This window comes from Carcharodon carcharias, chromosome 11 (genome assembly GCF_017639515.1).
Source record: "Carcharodon carcharias isolate sCarCar2 chromosome 11, sCarCar2.pri, whole genome shotgun sequence".
In the NCBI taxonomy this organism is placed as follows: Eukaryota; Metazoa; Chordata; class Chondrichthyes; order Lamniformes; family Lamnidae; genus Carcharodon; species Carcharodon carcharias.
In genome coordinates this window covers 30,021,983-30,044,288 of record NC_054477.1, presented here as the reverse complement: position 1 = coordinate 30,044,288, position 22,306 = coordinate 30,021,983, and the positions used below count along the sequence as shown (strand labels likewise).

At 43.3% G+C, this 22,306-nt stretch overlaps 1 protein-coding gene across 1 annotated transcript in view; it reads right to left on the bottom strand.

The window, feature by feature from the left end:
• Positions 1-22,306, bottom strand: part of p4ha3 (prolyl 4-hydroxylase, alpha polypeptide III) — a 70,895-nt gene that overhangs the window by 30,847 nt on the left and 17,742 nt on the right. Inside the window, exons 5-7 of the mRNA XM_041199409.1 lie at positions 20,391-20,442; positions 18,394-18,557; positions 17,103-17,279 (exon numbers count right to left, since the gene is read on the bottom strand). Of these exons, the coding sequence (XP_041055343.1) occupies positions 17,103-17,279; positions 18,394-18,557; positions 20,391-20,442 (393 nt within the window). The remainder of the gene's footprint in view (positions 1-17,102; positions 17,280-18,393; positions 18,558-20,390; positions 20,443-22,306) is intronic.

The window sequence follows — 22,306 nt, the reverse complement described above, 5'->3', positions numbered from 1 at the left end:
AACGTTATAGTTAGTTATGTCTGTCATTCAAATATTCATGTGTTACGAACAGTTTATCCTGCAGCAGATAAAACATCTCATGAAGCCGAAAAATACCTGACAGGGGGTTTTGAAGTGAAGCTTTCCGGGCAAGCTTGCCGACAACCATGTGCAATAGAACTGACTGCACCAAGGCTCTCCTGGCTGTCCTCCCATCTTCCATCCTGCATAAACTTGATCCCATCCAAAACTCTCTTGCACATATCCTAACCCTTACCAAGTCCCATTCACCCATCACCTCTGTGCTCACTGACCTACATTAATCCCCAGTCCGTCTTTGCCTCAATTTTAAAATTCTCATCCTTGTCTCAAATCCCTCCATGGCCTCACCCCTCCCTAACTCTGTAATCTCCTCCAGTCCTATAACCTTCCAAGATCTCTGCACTCCTCCAATTCTGGCCTCTTGAGCATCTCCAATTTTAATCACGCCACCACTTGGCAGGCCTTAAGCTCTGGAATTCCCTCCCTACAGCTCTCTCTCCTCCTTTAAAGTATGCTTTTAAACCCTACCTTTGACCAAGATTTTGGTCACCTGTCCTAATTTCTTGTTTTGTGGCTCAGTGTCAGATTTTGCACTCATATGAAGTGCCTTGGCACATTTAAAATGTTAAAGGTGCAATATAAATGCAAGTTGTTGTTGTTGTGGATATCACTTTAAAACAGTGAGGATGAAAATTACAGTAAAGCCAGACTTAAAAAAGTAATACTTCCACAAAACGGCATCAGCCTCCTGTAGGAGATTACCGGTCTTTAGCACCGTTTGAATCAAGTCAGTTCAAATGTTCCAATTTACAGGCAGGGTTTACCACACCCTGTCAATTGTGTAGCTAAAAAAAGGGAGTGGTGAAAAGAGACAAACTGCGGTATGCCAGTTGCATTAATACATTTAAGTATTTTTAGTCTCTAATCAGATGATTTCCTGTATGATCTAGTGAGAAAATATTGATCACGCCCATTGTCAACTTCCAACCAACATCACTGTAATTGTTGCAGAGACAGTGGGTCATTTCTCGAAGTTAACAAATGTGGAAGTTTCAAAAGATAGTTGGTACTCAAAAAGGTTACCTGCTTTGTTTCATTTCAGTGATGTGTGCCAATGGCAAAATATGTGCTTTGGCCGCATTTTTTATATTGCAATTCAATGCTGTTGCGAATAACTTACTTTGAATATTCAGACCAGCCACTCCCATCCTAACCCTCCGCTTCCCCCGCTCCACCTCATCTACTTCTCCATCTCTACAGCCAAGAGGAATAAGCAACCATTGGATAGGTTTAGTTGCAATGCAGCATTGCAATAAACCACTTTGAAGAACACTTCACCACTTTCATCACTTGCTTTCACCATGGCAATGACTCAACCAATCAGAATCAACTTGCCAACCAATTAGCACCCTTTTCTCCTACAGTATAAATTGCTGTGATTGTTTGAAATTTGACATTCTTGCGTTTGTCCTGATGAGTGCAAGATGAAAAGCTTCAACAACATATCTCTCGTTTCAGCAATATTCACGTTCCGTACTATCAAGTGACTGAAAGATCGGTTCACAATTCAGATGTAAGACCCTACCTCGGAACTCCAACTGTTTTTCCCTCTGTTATACCTAGCTGGGCATGTGAGGAAAATTGAACAGGGAGCCCAGTATCCTATTCTCCCACCACATGCCACCACTTCCATGATTTTCCACTCTGAACGGCATTCACCACTTTGGCAGTAGTTCTTCAATGTTCACCAAAACAACATCACTAATGGGCAGGAGTATGCGGGGAAGGAATAGCTGAAGGTTAAACCTTGTCCCCAGCTGCAGTATATTAGTAACACTGATTGTGCTCGGCCATTTGGACAGAAAGACATCAAAGGCCAAGAATGCTAGAAATACACATGATTTGTAAACAGGAAAGACAGATTCTTGAATATTGCTGAAAAGAGAGACATCTTGCCAAAGCTTTCTGTTATGCTCTCATCAGGACAAATGCAAGAATGCCAAACTTCAAATGATCACAACAATTTATACTACAAGAGGGTACTGACTGGTTGCCAAGTCGATTCTGAATGGCCGAGACATTGCCATGGAGAAAGCGACGGGGAACTATTGGCTCCCCAAGCTCCCGGGTAATCTAAAAAAGTGCAAGGCTTGAACATATTTATTTTGTTTGCAGAGAATAGGTGCCTGCTTGTGAATGTATGCCCTTCTAGCAAGTAAATGAGCTACATTTTGAGCTCGACTGCTTGCTTTCACCAGGGCAACGCCTCAGCCAATCAGAGTCAACTTGCCAAATGATCAGCACCCTTTTTTCCGGTAGTATAAATTGCTGTGATTGTTTGAAATTTGACATTCTTGCGTTTGTCCCGACGAGTACAAGATGAAAAGCCTCGGCAACATATCTCTCATTTCAACAATAGTCAAGTTCTGTTCTACCAAGCAACTGAAAGATAGATTCATATTTCAGATGTAAGACCCTTCCCTGGAAATTGAGATGTTTTCCTATAACTAGCTGGGCATGTGAGCAAAGTTGAACAGAGAGCCCAGTACCCTACTCCCTCACCACATGGCACCACTTCCATGATTTCCTTCCATGAGCAGCATTTGGTGTAAAATATGTTGCTGATTGTTTCCCTCCTGACACTTGATCTGGGTAAGCTGGCCATCCCAGGAACAGCACTAGGAAAGTCCGCATTCATTTAAATGATCTTAACCTTGGGAAACTGGCCGTTGTCCAAGGTGGAGACCTGGGCTAGATTGAGGTCATGCACCATGACAGTTACACCATGAATGCAGCCAAGAGGAAGTTCCATCTCAATGGTATTTTCTTTAAATTACCTCTCATATATGATCTAAAAATCCTTAAAACATTGGGCAGAATCATCCGTGCCCGCTGGCGTTGAGCGTGTTCAGTGGCATCAGCGGACAATATGGTTAGAAGGCCAAAAATTGGTTTCGCGAGAAAACCAGTTTGTGGTTGCTTGTTCAGCCCATCGATGGTGGGTGGCGTTTCCCACCATCAGATGTTGGGAACCTCATTGTAATATATCTGCATATCATAATAAGGCTAGCCTGCCGGACTCATCCCCTACCGCCGGATCTTCTGCCCGCGTCAGCTTGATTGCACACCAACATGTTTCACAACAGCATATAAAAGGCATACTCTTGGCAAGCTGCACTTTGAGGGCAGCTTGGAGGTGAATACACAGTAATGTTGCAGAGTGATCATGAGGGCCACCTGTTGGACTTCAAGGTTGACATGTGTTGGGAGTGTGGGGTCATAGGCTGCCCTGCAGTTGAGGTGACTTTGGGGGGCTCATCGAGCAAAGGTTGCCCTAGGGTTGAGGCAACTTTGGGGGGGGGCAGGCAAAGGCTGCCCTGCGGTTGAAGGTAGCGCACAAGCATATTGGGGTGGTGGGGGGGGGGGGTGGTGTTGGGTGAGGGAAGCTGCCATGCATTAGGGACACCTTGTATAAAGTAACCATTCCTCTGCAGCTGAGACAGTTCAGGCACAGCCACATTGATATGATTGGAGTTGGGCCTCTAGTTTATCTGCCCACTCAAGCAACACAGGCATCAAAATGCCACCAAGTACTCCAGAGCCATTCACTCCTTAGGGACAGACTGCAAACTAATGAGTGTTTTAGTGGACTTCAGAACAGTTGGACGACTGGGTGAGTTGTACAATCTCTTTGCTAAAGCTGGCCATGGAGCAGTCACTGGTGGAGGCACTCACAGCCCTTTGCAATGTCATCATCCCAATTTGGACTCTTCTCCCTCATAGTTCAAGCTAACAGTGCAGCCTTGCAGTGTGGGTTAGGAGAATGGCTATGCCTGAGCTGAGAGCACAGCATGTAGTCCAATGGGCAAAGCTGCCACCAATCGGTCAGGTGGAGTAGGGTGGAGGAAGGTGGGGTTTCAGGCAGCCATGCAGTGCACTAATCTCTGGCCATCCAAGTGGTGGTCAGCATTCTCTTGGATGTGTTATGGGGCCTTCAGACTTAACCAAGAGAGGTCCTTATTACACCCATGCTAAATACGTGCCTCTCTCTGTCATCCTGCAGGAGGAGTACATCAGGATCATGGAGTCTGGTGAACTAGCTGTATGCTTTGTGGCTTACAGAGAGTGAAGACAATGGAGAAGAGAGGACTGAGGCACCTGGCTGTACAGAGAGAGGAGCAGCACCCTCTGAAAGAAGGGCGGCTGGGGCTCCTGCACACGCCACTGAAGAGCCACAGTGAGCTGTCGCTGGTTGGTGCCTAGCTAGACCCAGGGTCTACAGACTGAGAACCAATATCGTTGAAGACTGTGCATGTCGAGGGAATTGGTTGGTCACATCTGCCAGCTGCTGCAAGATTTGGTGCCACGTGGACATGGAGGGCATCCACTGCCAGTGGCTACGAAAGTGACTGCGGCGTTCAATTTCTATGTCAGTGACTCCTTTCAGGGTTCCACAGGTGACCCCTGTGGGATATCACAAACCTCCACCCGCAAATGCATCCGTGAGGTCACAGATGCCATCTTCATGAGGGCACACAAATCTGTGCATTTTTACCTGGACCAGAAGAGCCAGGATGCAAGAGTGAATGGATTTGCCCAAATCTCGTGTTTCCCATTGGTGCTGGGTGCCATCGACTGCACTAATGTGACGCTTGGGTCTCTGTCACAACACGTGGTCAACTATGTCAACCGCAAGGGCTTCCATTCATTGAACGTGCAGCTGATGTGCGACCACCATACATCCTGCAGGTGTGTGCATGGCTTCCAGGAAGTGTTCACATGACTCCTACATTCTCAATCAGTCACAGATCCCTGACATCTTCCAGGATCCACAGAGGCTGCTGGGATGGCTCTTCGGGGACAAGGGCTACTTGCAGAGGATGTGGCTGATGACACCCACGTGGCAGCCTTAGACCGTAGCAGAGTGGCAGCATAATGAGGTTCATGTTGCAACTTGAAAGTTGGTGAAGCAAACCATCGGGATGCTGAAGATGAGGTACCGGTGCCTGAACTGGTCTGGTGGAGCCCTGCAATATAGTCCACAGAGGGTGTCACACATCGTCGTTGCTTGCTGTGCCCTTTACAACCGGGTGCTGAAATGGGGAGAGGAGCTGGCTGAGGACGAGATGCAGGAGCTGGAGGCTGCAGTCTTTTTGCCTTTCAGGGCCATGTCTTCTTTGCAGCAGTGGTGGGCTGGAAGCACTGAAAGGTGTGCTCGCAGCTGGTCTTTAAATATGGCGCCCGGCATGATGAAGCGGTGGGGTGATGCCATGGCTGGGTGAATGAGAGCCCGCTCACCACGGAAACGGCATGTTTCCCAGGAATGTGTCATTAAAGCAGTGGGTTTGGGATGATACAGCATGAAAAGCCACCATTGTGGCCAGTGGGTAAGACATCATTTTGCCCGCCCGCTATCGCACTTAGTGCAAATCTGGGACAATTCCGCCCACTGACCTTTGAAAAATCTTACGAGCGATTCTTCAACAAAGACTAGCTTTCCCATACTTGTCTTTCCTAAAAGGTATGGAGCTTGCCACCAAATCTTTATTTGGGGTCAAAAAAAAAACAGAATTACCTGGAAAAACTCAGCAGGTCTGGCAGCATCGGCGGAGAAGAAAAGAGTTGACGTTTCGAGTCCTCATGACCCTTCGACAGAACTAGGTGAATCCCAGGGAGGGTTGAAATAAAAGCTGGTTTAAGGTGGTGGTGGTGGGGGGTGGGGGGGGCGCGGTTTGGGTCGGGGGAGAGAAGCTTTTGCCTACAACCACACCACCCCCCTCCACTTTTCTCCCCCCACCCAACCTCCCCACCCCCCACCACCACCACCTTAAACCAGCTTATATTTCAACCCTCCCTGGGATTCACCTAGTTCTGTCGAAGGGTCATGAGGACTCGAAACGTCAACTCTTTTCTTCTCCGCCGATGCTGCCAGACCTGCTGAGTTTTTCCAGGTAATTCTGTTTTTGTTTTGGATTTCCAGCATCCTCAGTTTTTTTGTCTTTATTTGGGGTCGCCTGTCAAAAAAGCACATGCACAATGATTCTTCAACAATACAATGTTCTTAAAGATAATCCATCCGTTATTTTAAAAAGCACAGCAAAATCACGGTGGCCTTGTTAGTAGATTGTTAGTGCATTTTAATTTCAATGCAAGGTTTATTGAGTTGGGACTTGCAAAATTTTCAATGTAGAGTGAGGTGATGGACTGGGGACGGAGATACAATTAATAATCCTACCGACAGCTGCTTGCAAGCTTCAGAAACAGGTGTAGTGTAAGTGTTCTTTAAGTGAGACCTGGATCTGTTTATGGGGTGGAGGTCATTTCAATCTACAGGAAGGTACTTTGCGACATTAATCAGGGCCAGAATGGTCTCTTGGCCTAGGCTTGGATGCCTAACGGGTTGGAGAGAAATTTCTCAGATTGTTTCCCCCAAAAATTGACTTGGGCTTTTATCTGGATTATTGCCTCTTCCGGGAGATGACATGGTTTTCAGGTAGGCTGAGCAGTGTGTATGTTGCGGTGCATAAAGCGTCGCAGTTATGTGGCTGTTCCATGTCTATCGTTGCCTGTACTTCCATAAATCCATCAAAGGTTTGAAATGAACTTTATAAAGGAATCGATCAATCTACAATATTATAGAATGTTTTACCCAGTGAGCATTTTCAAGGTGACTGACTTGGCGACCTTTCCTGTCCTGTCCTGTACTTCACACCTAATTGTGAAGTGTAGCTTAGCACAAAAGCAGTGACATACACAGGAACTAGAGAGTCTGTAATATCTGACAGCTGGTTAGTAAAGCCATGGGAGATCTCCTCATATTGAAGAGTGACCATTAGAATAATGTTTAGGGCCAGTGGAAGAGTACAGTGAGTCCTTGCGATAAGTGGTGGTTGTGTTCCTGAAAATTGCCACTTTTAAGTACATCAACTTAATACAAATCATTGTTTCCCATAGGAACCAATGTTAAAGCTGGAGTTGGTTTCTGATCGAAATCTCTTGCCCAGAAAAAAGCAATGTACAAGTTGAAGTACTGTACCATACATTTGCATACATTGTACCATATGTTCCTAGCTGAAATAACAAGTCACTAAACATAAAAGAAACCTTGTAAAAATTCAAATTAGGCAACACTTACCAGTCTCTCTCTCTCTATTTCCCTCTGTCTCTCTCTCTTTTCTGAGGCAGTCTCTTGAGTTTGGGGTGACTTATTTCCATTCAGCCTTGTTGGGTTGGGGAGATGTTTTGCCTCTTCAGGGATACTTTGAGGGCATGCCTAAAGCATTTCAGTGGCGGTGGCTTTGAATGATTTTGAGCCTCAATGCTAGGCATGTTGGCTTGGGGGAAGGCCTGGCTGTTGTGCCACCATTTTTTTTAATACATTCATGGGATGTGGGCGTTGCTGGCTAGGCCAGCATTTATTGCCCATCCCTAATTGCCCTTGTTCAGAGGGCATTTTAAGAGTCAACCACGTTGCTGTGGGTCTGGAGTCACATGTAGGCCAGACCAGGTAAGGATGGCAGATTTCCTTCCTTAAAGGGCATTAGTGAACCAGATGCGTTTTTACAACAATTGACAATGGTTTCATGGTCATCATCAGACTTTTAATTCTAGATTTTTTTTATTGAATTCAAATGTCACCATCTGGGTTTTAAACTCAGCACTGGATTTGGTGGATCTTTTGAAGACACTGCAGGTGGTGCTTTGAGCTGCCTGCATGGTGCCATGACCTTAGGCTTTGAGGTCCTGGCCCTCTTCTTCGGAGAAGCTCAATGACTGAAGTTGGAGAGATTTTGGGTTTTCAAATGAAGGTGACATGCAACAGCCGGGTCCTGGTGGAGCTAATGGGGGCAAAGGGCCAGGATCGCCACAAACCTTGAAAAATTTATCCAAGGACTGTTGGATGGTTTTCTTTTGCTCCTCCCGGTAAATCGTCTGTAGCAGTTAATTAAATCATTGGTTGCCCAGCTGTTCACTTTGGCGCCATTCAGAACAAGACAGCCCACTTGACTGGCACCCTGTCCACCATCTTCAACATTCACTCCCTCCATCATCGACGCACCAGGGTGTACCACCTACAAGATGCACTGCAGAAACTCACCAAGGCTCCTTCGACAGCATCTTCCAAACCTGTGACCTTTATCGCCTGGACGAACAAGGGCAGCAGATGCATGGGAATACCACAACCTGCCAATCCCCCTCCAAGCCACTGACCTTCCTGACTTGGAAATATATTGCTATTTCTTCATCGCATCTAAGTCAAAATCCTGGAACTCCCTCCCTAACAGCACTGTGGGTGTATCTGCACCACATGGACTGCAGCGGTTCAAGAAGGTGGCTCACCACCACCTTCTCAAGGGCTTTTAGGGTTGGGCAATAAAAAATGCTGGCCTAGCCAGCGACGCCCATATCCCGTGAAATAATAATAAAAAAAAGGTTCATTCAGTTTTTTGCCACCAACCCCCCTTCCCTGCCAAAACTTTTGCCACTCTAGGCAACAGCCTAGTGGTTGCGCCAGCCCTGACAATGTTTAAAGTTCAAACTGCTGGAGTTACTGCTAACCCAAACATTACTTAACTCTCGAATTTTAAGGCGGCGGGCTGAATTTTGTCAGTCCTGAAGAAGTCCTGTCACTGGGACAGAAAGCAGGAACTGACCCCTCTGCCACCCACCCACCTGCAGGCCCCCCCCCCCCCCCCCGGTGATGGAACATTGGGTGGCAGCTTACCAGCAGCCACCAATTTATGGGCTCTCGCCAGGGCCAGCATCCAATTGGGGGGGGGGAAGGAGGTAGGGGGCAGCCCCTCACTGCTGCCAGCACAGACATGGAGCTGGCAGCTCAGCACTGATAATGGTGGCCACTGCTGAGGTTCCAACTCCAGGGTATTGGTGCATTTTTTTGGGGGGAAGCTGGGGTCAGGCGTGCAGACAGGTAGGCCCCAGTGACCGGATGGAGTTGGAGGGTGGGGAGGCGATATTGTGGTGTACCAGTGGTCAGGCATGGGGCACGGCCACTGCTGCTGGAGGCCCCTCCGTGGGCCAGCAAACATCCATCAAGGAAGCCCCCCCCACCCCCCAGAACTTGATGGGGGTCCCCCAGGGTCTTACCCACAGTCTTCTATGTAGTAAACTCCTCAATTGGCTGCTCCATGGGCAGCTGCACCACTGAGGTTCCTGCCCATGGTAATATACCACACCAGAAGGAAGATGTCAAGCCCCCTTCCCAACATCCTCCCCTGCCCTATATTACCACATCCCAGCCATCTCCAAAAGGCCAGGAAGATTCAGCCCAATATTTGTGTTTAAAACATAACTGTGGTCAATGTAGTCGGGGTTGTAATTAGCTCCTTTCCTTAATGCCCTGTTGTTATTCCAGGTCCTCACACAGTAAAGCTCAATGCTGCTCTTAGTTGGTATCTTCAACTATGGCCTCCTTCACTCCAGATTTAAATAAAAATATTCAGAAGATTCAACAGAATACACGGAAAATAATAAATAGATGTTGAAAATAATTAGCAGCATTTAGAGTGGTCTAATTTTTACAAACCTTCCCTTTTAATGGTTAGAACCTCCTGGCAGTATCTAGTAGAGCCTGTTGGAGCAGGCAAGATGGTGGGCAGACCTGGAGAATCGCATGACCGGCCGCATGTCCGATTCCCAGCACCCTGGAAGACTGTTCTACATTAAGTGAGCAGTGGGAAGGGGTTGATGCAGAACTCACCGAGGGGCGGGAAGATACTTGTTAACGAGCCCCTTAATCCAAATATCCCTGAGTTCACTGGGATTTCATGGTGTCCCAGGGATTAAACGAGACTTGCACAGGTTTCCCATGCCTCCGGAAAACTACCCAGCAAACCATACCATGGTTAACAGCGGCCGGCCAGGAGGGTTACCTCATAGGCACTCAATGCCTGACTGAGGGACCCTGCATGGTGAAACCATGCCGATGTGGTTTCCGGGCAGCGTGCCATTCCACCACCCCCCAATAACCTGTATTTTATTCTGCTCCTTCTTTTTATTGATTTATCTTTGTTGGTAGGCAGATAGTTTGGGGAACAGTCATTGGGTGATTAGATGGTTGACTAGACTGTCTGTACCGGGACCATAAGAGGGAATGGTTCAATTTGCTCAATCGCTTTCTTTCTCTTTCCCTGCTTCTTAATGTCCTTGTGTTACTGAATAATTGTTTTAATATGCTCACGACAAATGTAGATAAGACTATCTTGTTCTACCTCTGGTGTATGCCAGCTGATAATGTGCAGTGTTTCACAAGTGCCAAGAAAAGGCAAGAAAATAGCTGCAAGTAAGTAATGACCTCTCAGCTTGCCTGAAATCAGTCTCCCCTCCAGTCACAGTATCATTGCTGACCATTCAGACACAGCTGCCAATGTCAAGAGCTGCTGCATTTTGCCTCCCAAGGAGACTTAGTGGTTAAATGAATTACACATATAAATTTAGCCATAAAATCTGGGAAATAGTCCATAGCTTCGGAGTAACAGCAAGTCCCTCATTCTATAAATATAAAACACTGTTGGCTATGAGAAGCAGATTTTAAGCCAATTTTTGAAAAGGTCATGAATAAAAAAGATCTGTTGAAACCAAATTAGAAAAAAGGCCATGTATGGTTTGGAGGTTAAATTATTTTCATAATTGTTTTAATGTGCTCACGACAAACGTAGATAAGACTATCTTGTTCTACCTCAGGTGTATGCTTGCTAATAATGTGCAGTGTTTCACAAGTGCCAAGAAAAGGCAAGAAAACAAGAAAGGAAAGACTTGCGTCTAAACAGCTTCTTATAACATCTCTCTGAAACACCCCAAAGTTGTCAACCATAACAGCTGCATGTAAATGCAGTGATTGTTGGCTGCAGGCTGTAAGGTCCAACAAACAGCATCCAGACAAATAACCAGCTAGGTCATTTTTGGTGACATTGGCTGAGAAAGGAATGTGGCTAAGATCCTGCTGAAACAGAACTAACTCCCTGTTTTGCTTTCAATATAACGGGATCATTATATCTAATCTTATCCAAGGACCACCTTCTCCAACAATGCAGCACCCTCTCAAAACTGCAATGTTTGTCTAGATTATGTGCACAAGTCCTATAAGTTATGCAACTTGAACATACGTGGCTGCAGGATGACAAACACTGTGTCCTTAATATTGAGGGGTACATGACATTCAAGAAGAATAGAAAACTAGGGAAAGGTTGAAGGGTAGCACTGTTAATCAAAGGCAGCATTGGTGCAATAGCTAGAGATGACCTTGGTTCAGGAGATCAGGAGGTAGAATCGGTTTGGGTGGAGATGAGGAATAGTAGGGGAAAAAAGTCATTAGCGGGAGTGATCTACAGGCCCCCTAACAGTAACCACAGTGTAGGACAAAGTATGAAAGAAGAAATATTGGGTGCTTGTGATAAAGGGATGGCAAGAATCATGGATGATTTTAATCTACATATAAACTGGAAAAATCAGATTGGCATAGTAGCCTGGATGAGGAGTTCTTAGGATGCTTTGGAGATAGTTTCTTAGAGCAGCATGTTCTGGAAGCAACTAGAGAGCAGATTATATTAGACTTGGTACTGTGTAACTAGGCAGGATTAATTAATGACCTCAGAGTAAAGGCACCCCCAGGTAGCAGTGACCACAATATGATTGAATTTTACATCCAGTTTGAAAGGGAGAAGAGTGGATCTAAAACCAGTATCTTAAACTTAAATAAGGGCAACTATGTAGGGTTGAAAGCTGAGCTAGCTGAAGTGGACTGGGAAGCTAGGTTAGAGGTTAGATCAATAGAAGCGCAGTGCAGACATTTAGTATTTCAGAGTATTCAGAATATGTACATTCCTACTATAAAGAAAAAATTTAAGTGGAGGACCCAACTTACATGATTTACTAAAGAAGTTAAGGAACGCATCAAACTTAAGGGAAAAGCATACAACTCTACAAAGATGAGTGGCAGAACAGATGATTTTGGACAGAATATAAAGAACAGCAGAGAATGACTAAAAGGTTAATCAGGAAAAAGAAATTAGGATGTGAGAGGAAGCTGGCTAGAAATGTAAAAACAGATAGCAAGTGTTTCTATAGGTATTTAAAAAGGAAAAGAGTAAGTAAAGTGAGTGTTGGTCCTCTAGAGAGTGACAGTGGGGAGTTTATAGTAGATAATAAGGAAATGGCAGAAGAGAAGAACAAATATTTTGCTTCTGTGTTCACTATAGAGGATACAAAAAACATTCCAGTAATAGCTGCAAATCAGGAGGTGAAAGGGAGAAAGGAACTTGGTGAAATTGAAATCACTAGGGAAACAGTACTCAGCAAATTGATGGAGCTGCAGGCTGGCAAGTCTCCGGGTCCCGATGGACAACATCCTAGGGCCTTAAAAGAGGTGGCTAATGAGGTAGTCGATGCGCTGGTGTTAATTTTCCAAAATTCGCTAGATTCTGGCAAGGTTCCATCAAATTGGAAAGTAGAAAATATAACCCCTCTATTCAAGAAGGGAGGGAGGCAGAAAACAGGCCAATTAGCTTGATGCCTGCCGTGGGGAAACCATTAGAATCGATCATTAAAGAGGTTATAGCTGGGCACTTAAAACAGCTAAAGGCAATCGGGAAGAGTCAGCATGGTTTTGTCAAAGGAAAATCATGTTTAACCAAATAATTGGAGTTTTTGAAGGACTAACATGCGCAGTGGATAAAGGGGTGCCTGTAGACATGCTGTGCTTGGAGGCATTTGATAAGGTGCTGCATCAAAGATTATTACGGAAAATAAAAGCGCATGGTGTAGGTGGTAACATATTAGCATGGATAGAAGATTGGCTGGCTGGCAGAAAGCAGAGCTTACATAAATGGGTCTTTATCGATTGGCAGGATGTGATGAGTGGAGTCCCGCAGGGGTCTGTACTGGGGCCTCAACTTTTTATGATTTACATCAATGACTTACATGAGGGGAGTGAAGACATGGTAGCTAAATTTGCAGATGGTACAAAGATATGCAGGGAAGTATGTAGTGAAGAGGGCATGAGGAAGTTGCAGATGAATATAGACAGGTTGAGTGAATGGGCAAAGGTCTGGCAAATGGAGTTTAATGTGGGAAAATGTGAAGTTGTTCACTTTGACAGGAAGAACAAAAAAGCAGTATGTTATTTAAATGTAGAACGGCTGCATAATTCTGAGGTGCAGAGGGATCTAGGTGTTCTAGTACTTGAGTCACAAAAAGTTAGTATACAGGTGCAGCAAGTAATTAAGAAGGTTATGGAATGGAATGCTATCCTTTATTATGAGAGGGATTGAACATGAAAGTAAGCATGTTATGCTTCAGTTATACAGGGCATTGGTGAGAGCACACCTCAAATACTGTGTGCAGTTTTGGTCTCCTTACTTAAGGAAGGATGTAAATGCATTGGAGGCGGTTCAAAGGAGGTTTACTAGATTGATACCTGGATTGAGTGAGTTGCTTTATGAGGAAAGGTTGGACAGACTGGGATTGCTTCCACCGGAGTTTAGAAGAGTGAAGGGTGATTTGATTAAAGTATACGAGATCCTGAATGGCCTTGACACAGTGGATGTCGAAAGGATGTTTCCCCTTGCGGGTGAGTCCAGAACTCGGGGGCAATGCTTTAAAATTAGGGGTTGCCCTTTTAGGACAGAGGTGAGGAGAATTTTTTTCTCTTAGAGGGTTGTGTGACTTTGGAATTCTCTCCCTCAAAAGGTGGTGGAGGCGGGGTCATTGAATATTTTTAAGGTAGAGGTAGATAGATTCTTGTTAGGCAAGGGAATCAAAGGTTATTGGGGTGAGATGGGAATGTGGAAATCGAAACACAAATGGACCAGCCATGTTCTTATTGAATGGCGGAGCAGGCTCAAGGGGCCGAATGGTATATTCCTGTTCCTATTTCTTATGTTCTAATCTCTGAACTTGCAGGCATGAATGTTACCAATTAACCCCATATATCGAGGGACCATACTTGAAGGTAGAGAGCAATAGGTTAACAGACCTGTTATGCAAGGCCTCATCTTACTCTGCAAATTAGGCCCTGATGATAAAGTGCAATGAACACTAATCTGTTGAACTTCTTCAACAATGCACACCATTAATAGGCTTAATAGATACAATTCATCATTGTAATCTTTGTTAACAGGGCAATGACAGGTAAAGCTTTTGAGGTTGATACTCTAGACAGAAAATTGGCAAACCAGCTAACCCCTTGCACCATGGCAAACTAACAGCTGTGACACAAAATAGAACATCATCCGACATAGTTTTGGTGGGCTTAACTGTTCTATTATCAATACTGGGCCAGCTGTGAAAACAATGGTTTGTTTTCTCTGTCGTCTCTAGCAACAGAATTCCCCATTGGCTGCCAAGTGGCTGTTTTGTCAAAAATGGTCCAATCTGCAAATTCTTTGTTGGCAATGGCATCCATATTGCAGTTTTAATCCTGGTGCCTTCCTCCATGGCCCAACCTCGGCTGCTCTTCCGTCCATTATGCTATGGCTTTCATGTTGAATTTACTCCTCTCAACAGCATAAATGCAACACAAAACCTGCATATTTTGAATTCATTCTGCTTTATAATTATTGTCATATCTTCACAGAAGATTCAGGTCTTGTGTGGACTCCATAGCTGAGTTGACCCCCCAGAATCCAATATTTATCATAGTATGTCACATGGGCCATTAAAACTGCTCTGTACAAAACTACCAGCACAAACCTGACCCTTCAGGTCACTAAATAGCTAGATCAAAAATGTTTGTAGCCATATTCTATTTGTCACGTATAATAGATTCCTTTGAAACTCTCAATACCATATCATGCCTACAGGTATGTGTGTTCATGCATGGACAGCGGTAGCCCAAACTCTGGAGGAAGCCCTGACCACGGCCTGCTTCTGCTCCTAATTCGTATGTTCGTGTGTTCATGCAGTGTCAGCGAAGGTAACCTGATGGATGTGAAGATTCATGTTGGCATTCAACCACAAGAACGGGCAAACTGAACTGACAGTTGGTCAGTAGCTCTTACACTAGAAATGTTGTGATTAGTAAGAAGGGTCCACTCATCCAGAGTTAGATGCTGCCAGAGCTCGGTAGTAGCATATCATCTCTGAAGCAGAAGACAGCGGGTGAAAGTACTACTGCGAAAACTTGAGCGCAGACAATTAAGACCAGTACTGTCAGAGGTGCCATCTCCAGGATGAGATGTTAAACCAAAGGCCCATCTACCCCTCAAGTGAGCAAAAAGTACCTCATTACACTATTAAGAGGAGCAGAGGAGTTCTCCTTGGTGTTTTGGTGTTTTGGCCAATATTGCAGGACTGGGAACTAGTACTGGAGAGCTGTTAGTGAAATAAGGTTAGACACTAATTAGAGATTCATGGTGTCAGAGATTGTAAGACCACTACCCCCTCACTTTTCCTCTCCATCAGCATCTCTTTCTCTTTCAAATGCACATGCTATTCAAAGTATAACAAGTTCAATTTTGTTTATCTGTATAACAAGTAAAACATAGCTACAATTTTAATGTGTCTATAACTGGATTATTTATTTGGTTCAGCTTAATTCACTATAGAGACTGATCAACCAAGCCAACCAGTGAGTATTGTCAAAATTGATTGCAGCAAGGCCTTTTTTCAGATCTTTTTGATTGATAACCTGTTTCCTGTGTCTGCATTAAGTGTTATTTGCCTTTTCCAACTGAGTCTAGGATTTCATCCAAACTTGGTAACAAAAAGAGGATTGACGTCAGCTCCAAAAATTGAGGCCCTAATGAGTTCTCTTATACATTCCATCATGGCAGGAAGTTATAATAGGAGTGAGAGGTCAAAGGTAAACACATGTTAAAAGAACAGGTCATGAAGGAAGTGAAAATGCCAACTTTATTCTTGACGTACTCAGCATTCTCACCTTTGACCCTCAGAGGCAATTCTCACACTTAAACAGAGTAAACTGGAAAGTTAGCTTTTGTGTCCAGACTTGAAAAGCTGACTATGAATGTGAGACAAACAAGAGACAGATCCATTTCTTTCTACCTCAGAAATAAGAAATCCAATTCAAATAATCCTAGATTTTATGCTATGAACAGGATTCCAATGCCTTAGCAAAATTATGTAACAAAAATGCATTTGTACTAAAAACATAGTTGTATGGTTCAATTATAATATTAAGATAAATATGGCAGTAGAGCTGCATTTAACCCTTCTCCACCAGTTCCCTCACACTTGATGAGGGCGGGTCGGGGTTACAGTAGAGATGACATTCTCACCTCTGGTTTAGAAATTTAATTATGCCGACTGTCAGATTAACTGGCATGTTACAGACAGCCTGTTGGGGCTTCACTGCAGGCAGGTGAAGGCCTCAGAATTATGCAATTGGTGGGAACCTATTACATTAAACGGGCCTCGACGCAATGAGGTTGTAAAAAATGCAAGCAAATAAAGACTGGTCTTGATAGACTGGCCCTGCAGCATCTCTCTCTCTCCCCTGGGCCCCGCATCTTCTCTCTCCCTGGGCCTGGCAGCATTGCCTCTCGCTTCTTCCCCCACCACCCTGAAACCCTTTCTCTCTCTCTCCCCAGCGCACTTACCACCACTGGTGATCACTGGCCTCCAATCAGAGACTGCTTCTCTCCTGCATTTGCTGCTGTTTGGCTCACTAGTGATTTGGCTTATGATTGGAGGAGCAGCCCCTTGCAGAAACGTTCAACTTCACTTACCTGTCTTACTAGACACTGGCTCCAGGGACACATAGAATGGCTTTGGAGGCCACAAACCTGCCCGTGGGCCGCAGGTCGCTCAAGGATCTAAAGCTATGTGTATTCTGGCCCAGGCATCAAGGTGGGCTGGTGGTGATACTTACGGTGCACAGCTAACATTAAATGGACTTTCACCATGAAGCTAAAGTGAAACCATAACTAAAAAGTCTAATACTTGGGGATAATTCATTAACCCTATGTTAAGTCCTGATGCTTAAGGTACCTTCAACATTTGCTAAGCTTACCCCTGTTTGCATTATTTTATTGAAAGTCAGTAATGATCTGATGATTAATATAAGTGACATTTTAAAAATGAGCAAAGATGCAAAGAAACCTTACCGAAGGACCAGCAATTTCCTTTATCCGCTTAGCTTCAGAGTCACTGATAAACTTGTGGTACAGTACAACATATGGTTTCTGGCTTATAATCTCCCTTTTCACTGGCTGTAGAATCAGGTATGGACTGAGGTTTGTCTCGTAGGAACAATAAAGTTGTGAATCTTGATAATGCTTTGGCTAAAATATAGAGACACAGAGGAATACAGAGGAACAATGAGGAATACAGAGGAATAATGAGGAATAATAAGGAATACTGTACACAGCAACAATGAGGGATACAGGGATGTGATGAGGAGTACAGTGGAATGATGACGAATGCTGAGGAATTTTATGGAGGAACAAAGCCTCAAGTATTAAAAATCACTTTCATAGTCCCAATGCAAATAAATTACATCCAATTATTTTACAATACAATTATACAGTGTCTGGATAGTTCAGATGCTGTTGAACATAAATCTATGCTCAAATTACAATCTGAGTTACCAAAGCTTGTTAGTGTATTAACACAGAGGTAGTATTAGGGATACTTTTATAAAGGCCATATGGAGTTGCTTTCAAATTCCTCCTTGTATTTAGTTCCAGAACTATACTGAGAACTGGGGGCAGTTCACATGCAATAACACAATGGATGAATGGAGGGAAATTTGACTCAACTAGGTTCCATTCTCATTTTGACTTCAAGGGGTTTAAAGTGGTAAAAAAGGATCCAGTAGTGTTTTTTTCTTAAACATTAAACAATACAATTTGTTTGAAATTCACAGGCAACATTTGAGATAAAAATAAGTACTCTTTTTTTAAAAATGCTGATAAGGTGGTCAATTTGAAAATATTTAATCCTTAGTGTAATGCAACTTTCACAATTTCAGAATAAGGGGTTAACATTTAGGGCTAAGATGGGGAGAAATTTCTTCACTCAAGAACTTATGAATCTTTGGAATTCTCTACCTCAGAGGGCTGTGGATGCTCAGTTGTTGAATGCATTCAAGTTTGAGATTGATATATTTTTGGATACCAATGGGAATTAAGGGGTATGGGGGATAGTGCGGGAAAGTGGAATTGAAATAGAAGATCATATTGAATGAAGGTGCAGGCTACAAGGGCTGAAGGCTTAATCCTGCTCTTGTTTCTTATAAACCTGACAGTTAAACTGGAAATATAGCTGGATCATACTATTAGACTTCAAAGGAAAGAAGTAAAACAAACTTGCAAAGTCCTCATGACTCAGATGGTACTGAAAATGGCAATAAGTTCAAGTAAGTCTGCACTAGGGCTAAGAAGTCATGTGGTTTACCTGTGAGCCCAGTCTTTGACACAATGATTCATAGGTGTCCCTTGTAAGCAAATGAGTCACATTTGGTCTTTGAAGCACAATTTCCTTCGGTTCAGCATCTAAAGATGCTTGCAAGATCCTTTCATACTTCAGTATGTTCTGAGCAATTCTCCTATTGTTTGAGTCTGTTGACAAGAAATCAGCTAAACAACTGGCCTTGAAATAGTATAACTGTAGATAAGATGCACATATTCTTACTTTAGTTTAATGTGAGGCAGAAAACATAATATGGAAAACTATTTGGAGCAAACAGTACCTTTCATGATGCTATGCATTGATTTTTTACGCAAATGATTTACACATTGTGTGGTTGCATCATTAATCCATTAAGTGTGACAAGTTATCATCTGTACAAGGTTTCCTATCACCAAACAAGCAAACCCTATTTATAAATCACGGCTACGTTGGAAGATAACCAGACATTTACATTAAGCAGCATTGCACTATTTTGAGGCTTGGATAGAATCCATTGGGAAATCTCGAGGAAGGATGGTGCATTTTGTAGGGAGAAAATGTTTCTGTCATGACTATTCAGCTCCAGTTCACAGTCAATCAAAACTTGAACTTTTAAAAGTACCAGAAGAGAAGTGTGCAATTTCTGTCCAAAGATCATCATCACCTCAATGAAAAAATACCCACACGCAATGATAGCACCAATCATTAGATTATTTTGGGGAAAAGGGGGCTTAATTGTTACCAAAATAAACTTCTGCTGTTTACGTAGGTAATAACAAAATACTCGGTGGTTCCAGGTGCTTTATTCTTAGTGCCTTTTTTGCTGCCCTTTCACTGTTTGGAATATTCTGTTGATCAACCTTGAACACACTAGGCTAATCTTTAATGCACTCTCTGTCCCATGTATCAACAGGGCTCCATATGGCTTTTAGCATGTAAAGTGTTTGCACCCACACAAAACACAGCTAAGGTAGTGATGGGCTGTTCAACTCATCATCTAGAATTATAGTGCAGATTTAATTGCATGTAAGCAGGATTTCCACTGCACTTTCAACTAAGTTACGGCACTACAATGGGACTGGTTTGGAGGAAATTCCGGGCTGATAATTATTTTGCTTTACTTAACTTAAAAAGTGTCTAATTCTGTGTCTCACACTTTGCTAACAGAAAACAACTGAATGTTTGAAAATAGTGGAACAGGATTTTTAAACTTCAAATTTCTTGTTTGAAAATAGACTTTTGAAACTTAGTTGTCAACTAATGCTGGGTTCTTCTGAGTTTTTCTACAAAAAAAACATTGTAACCTTTTTCGTTAGGAAACCAAACTTTAAAAAAAGGTCCTTGTTGGAGAAAAGTGTTGGAATGCACCCATAAATAGTGAACGAGAAGGCAAAGTCCCTGTACATCAGAAAGCAGCGATTAGGTGGTGCCAAGCTCAGCTTTTAAAAGTTTGAAGATTGTAGAACGTAGGAAATGCTGGGAAGGTATAAGGAGTCCCACAGTTTTGAACTCGTGGGAAAGGATGAGCTGGAGTAGGAGACTGCTGATTTCCACACAGAGGAAACAGAATGTAAGGTGGTATAATTTAGAACTGAGAAACATGCACTTAGGATTCAGACGGCTGACTGTAAAAATGTTGACAGAATGGAAAAAGCCAACAGACAGTGCAACACAGAGAGGGATTAGAGGCTGTAGATGAGTGAAGGGTCATGATCAAGAGTGTGAGATGTAATGGAAAAGCCTCCCTAAATATGGGTGCAATATTCAAGTCTTCAATGCACCTGTACTTTATAGAGCTGTAGAGGAAAACAGTTTGAAACAGAGTTTTTGGAAGGCAGATTTAGCAATGGAGAGTTGTGAGGCCAAAAATGTCTAAAGATGAAGAAGATGAATGGAGAAGCCATCAAAAATAAGAAGTGGCAGCCTTGGGTGGGCTTGATGTTTGACATGTAGAAACTGCGTCTCTGAAAAATTGATGGAAATATGATTTTAGCAGCACGTACCAAGCTGTAGTAGCTCTTTAGATAGAGTCACAGCGTAACCAACATTTCCTGTCTGAAAAATAAAACATAAGCAACATTACATCATTTTTCCTTTTTCTCATCTATTCAAACATTGTGTATCAGTTATTTCTGACAGTGATAACATAATAGGTATTTAAGTTGTTCTGAAATGCATCCCGGAATAAAAAAAATTGTTATTTGGAAAAATATGAAGCGATGCAGAGTACTTATATAAAAATAAAATTCAGAAGCATTTCTTGACTGAAAATATTTCCATTTCAGGTCCACAATTTCAGGTCTCTACTCGCACACTGTTCTGACATGATGATGCATGCTTTGGAGGGCACAGGCAACAAAATTAATCTGTAGTAAAGCAGAGACTTCAGGCTGGTCTATGAGGTGTGCGATGACCCATGTGCTGGGAAAGGCTTGTATTTTCTGTGTGATGATCCATGTGCTGGGAAATGTCTTTAGTGTAAGTTTCCCCTTTAAGACCAAAGTGGACTGGGGAGTATTCTGAAAGTGGATTAATTGGTTCTCTGATTATGACATCATTAGGTTCCAAAAAATTCCCATATGACTCGAGGTTGCCGTGGGGGTGATCAGCTAAGAAACAAAGCGTAAATGGCAAGCTAATTGCTGTGGGATTGGGCTAGTCTGCATTTTTTGATTGGTAGTTCAGAACACATTGAGAATTTGTATAAAGTGGAAACAAGCAAGGCTCCTTCCGAATGGAACAGTTTTTGCCTTTGAACTGTTAAAACAGGTGTCTAAGAATAGAGCAGAGAGTGTGTTACTCTGTGTTATAGAGTTGTAAAGAACAGAGAGCTGAAGACAGGAAGGCCAAGGGATTAAGGATTGGACAAGAGCCATTGTTGCTGTTTCATTGTTGCCAGAGCTCACCAGGCCATTTAAAAGGATCAGAGAAGGAAGTCTCTGGGGATTCCATGCCATAAGGACTGTCATGACACGAGTGAGAGAGGGTTCATAAATATGCGCCTTGTCGGTGTTAGCCGTGTCAGGGGACCTTGGATGGAGTAGGGTTGCTGGTTAATGCAACTCAAGGACCAAAACAATTGGATGGGGAGTAAGAGATCTTACATAACAGAAGCCAAGTTGGAAGGGCTGTGAGGTTGAATGTGGTGCCGCACTTGTGCAGGAAGTAGTGCGGTGCTTAAAACTACGTGAGATGCATCTTTGTTGTATTGACTATGCTGAGTAAAATTTGCCTCTTTGTTTGAAATACCATTGCCTGTTAACTAATGTTTGGATTATGTTAATTTTAGTTGGTTTGTTACAGTAAAAAATTTAAAAAGTGAAATAATGTCCAGTGTTTTTCCTTCCATTGTCATCATGGGAATCCCTTTCTTTTAAAAGTTATTGGTCTCTACAGGGATCGTAACAGTTGACCCAGAGATACCTATGGTGGGTACTGGGTATTGAGCTGCTTCGAGTGGCTTCTGATACTGATGTTTATGAAGCTTCCAAGCTTGGTGAGAGCTCTTATATGCATATCAGTGATTGGGGCCACTCCAGGGTGAAAGGGCCACTCTTGTATGATGGAAAAAATTCTGGGCATAAGTAAAAACTGGAAATAATGGGTGTCCATCATAATAAAAACAAAATTAGCTCACAACAGGCAGATGATACATTATTCTTTTAATGTAACAGATCTCGTGAATGAATAAAACAAAGATACAAGGGACTGGATTTAGTCTGCCTGATGGGGGTCTCGCCTGCCCACTAGTCAGATAAATGGCAGGGCACCCCTGTCAGTTTCATGGAGGAGGCCCAACAGTATTAAGTGCCCATCAGGTGCTTAATTGGAAGGTTGGGCCTTCCCCAGAATTCAGGACCCAGTTATTGAAAGTCCACCTGGGTGGGAGCTGCCAGCCAATCAGAGGCTGGCAGCACTC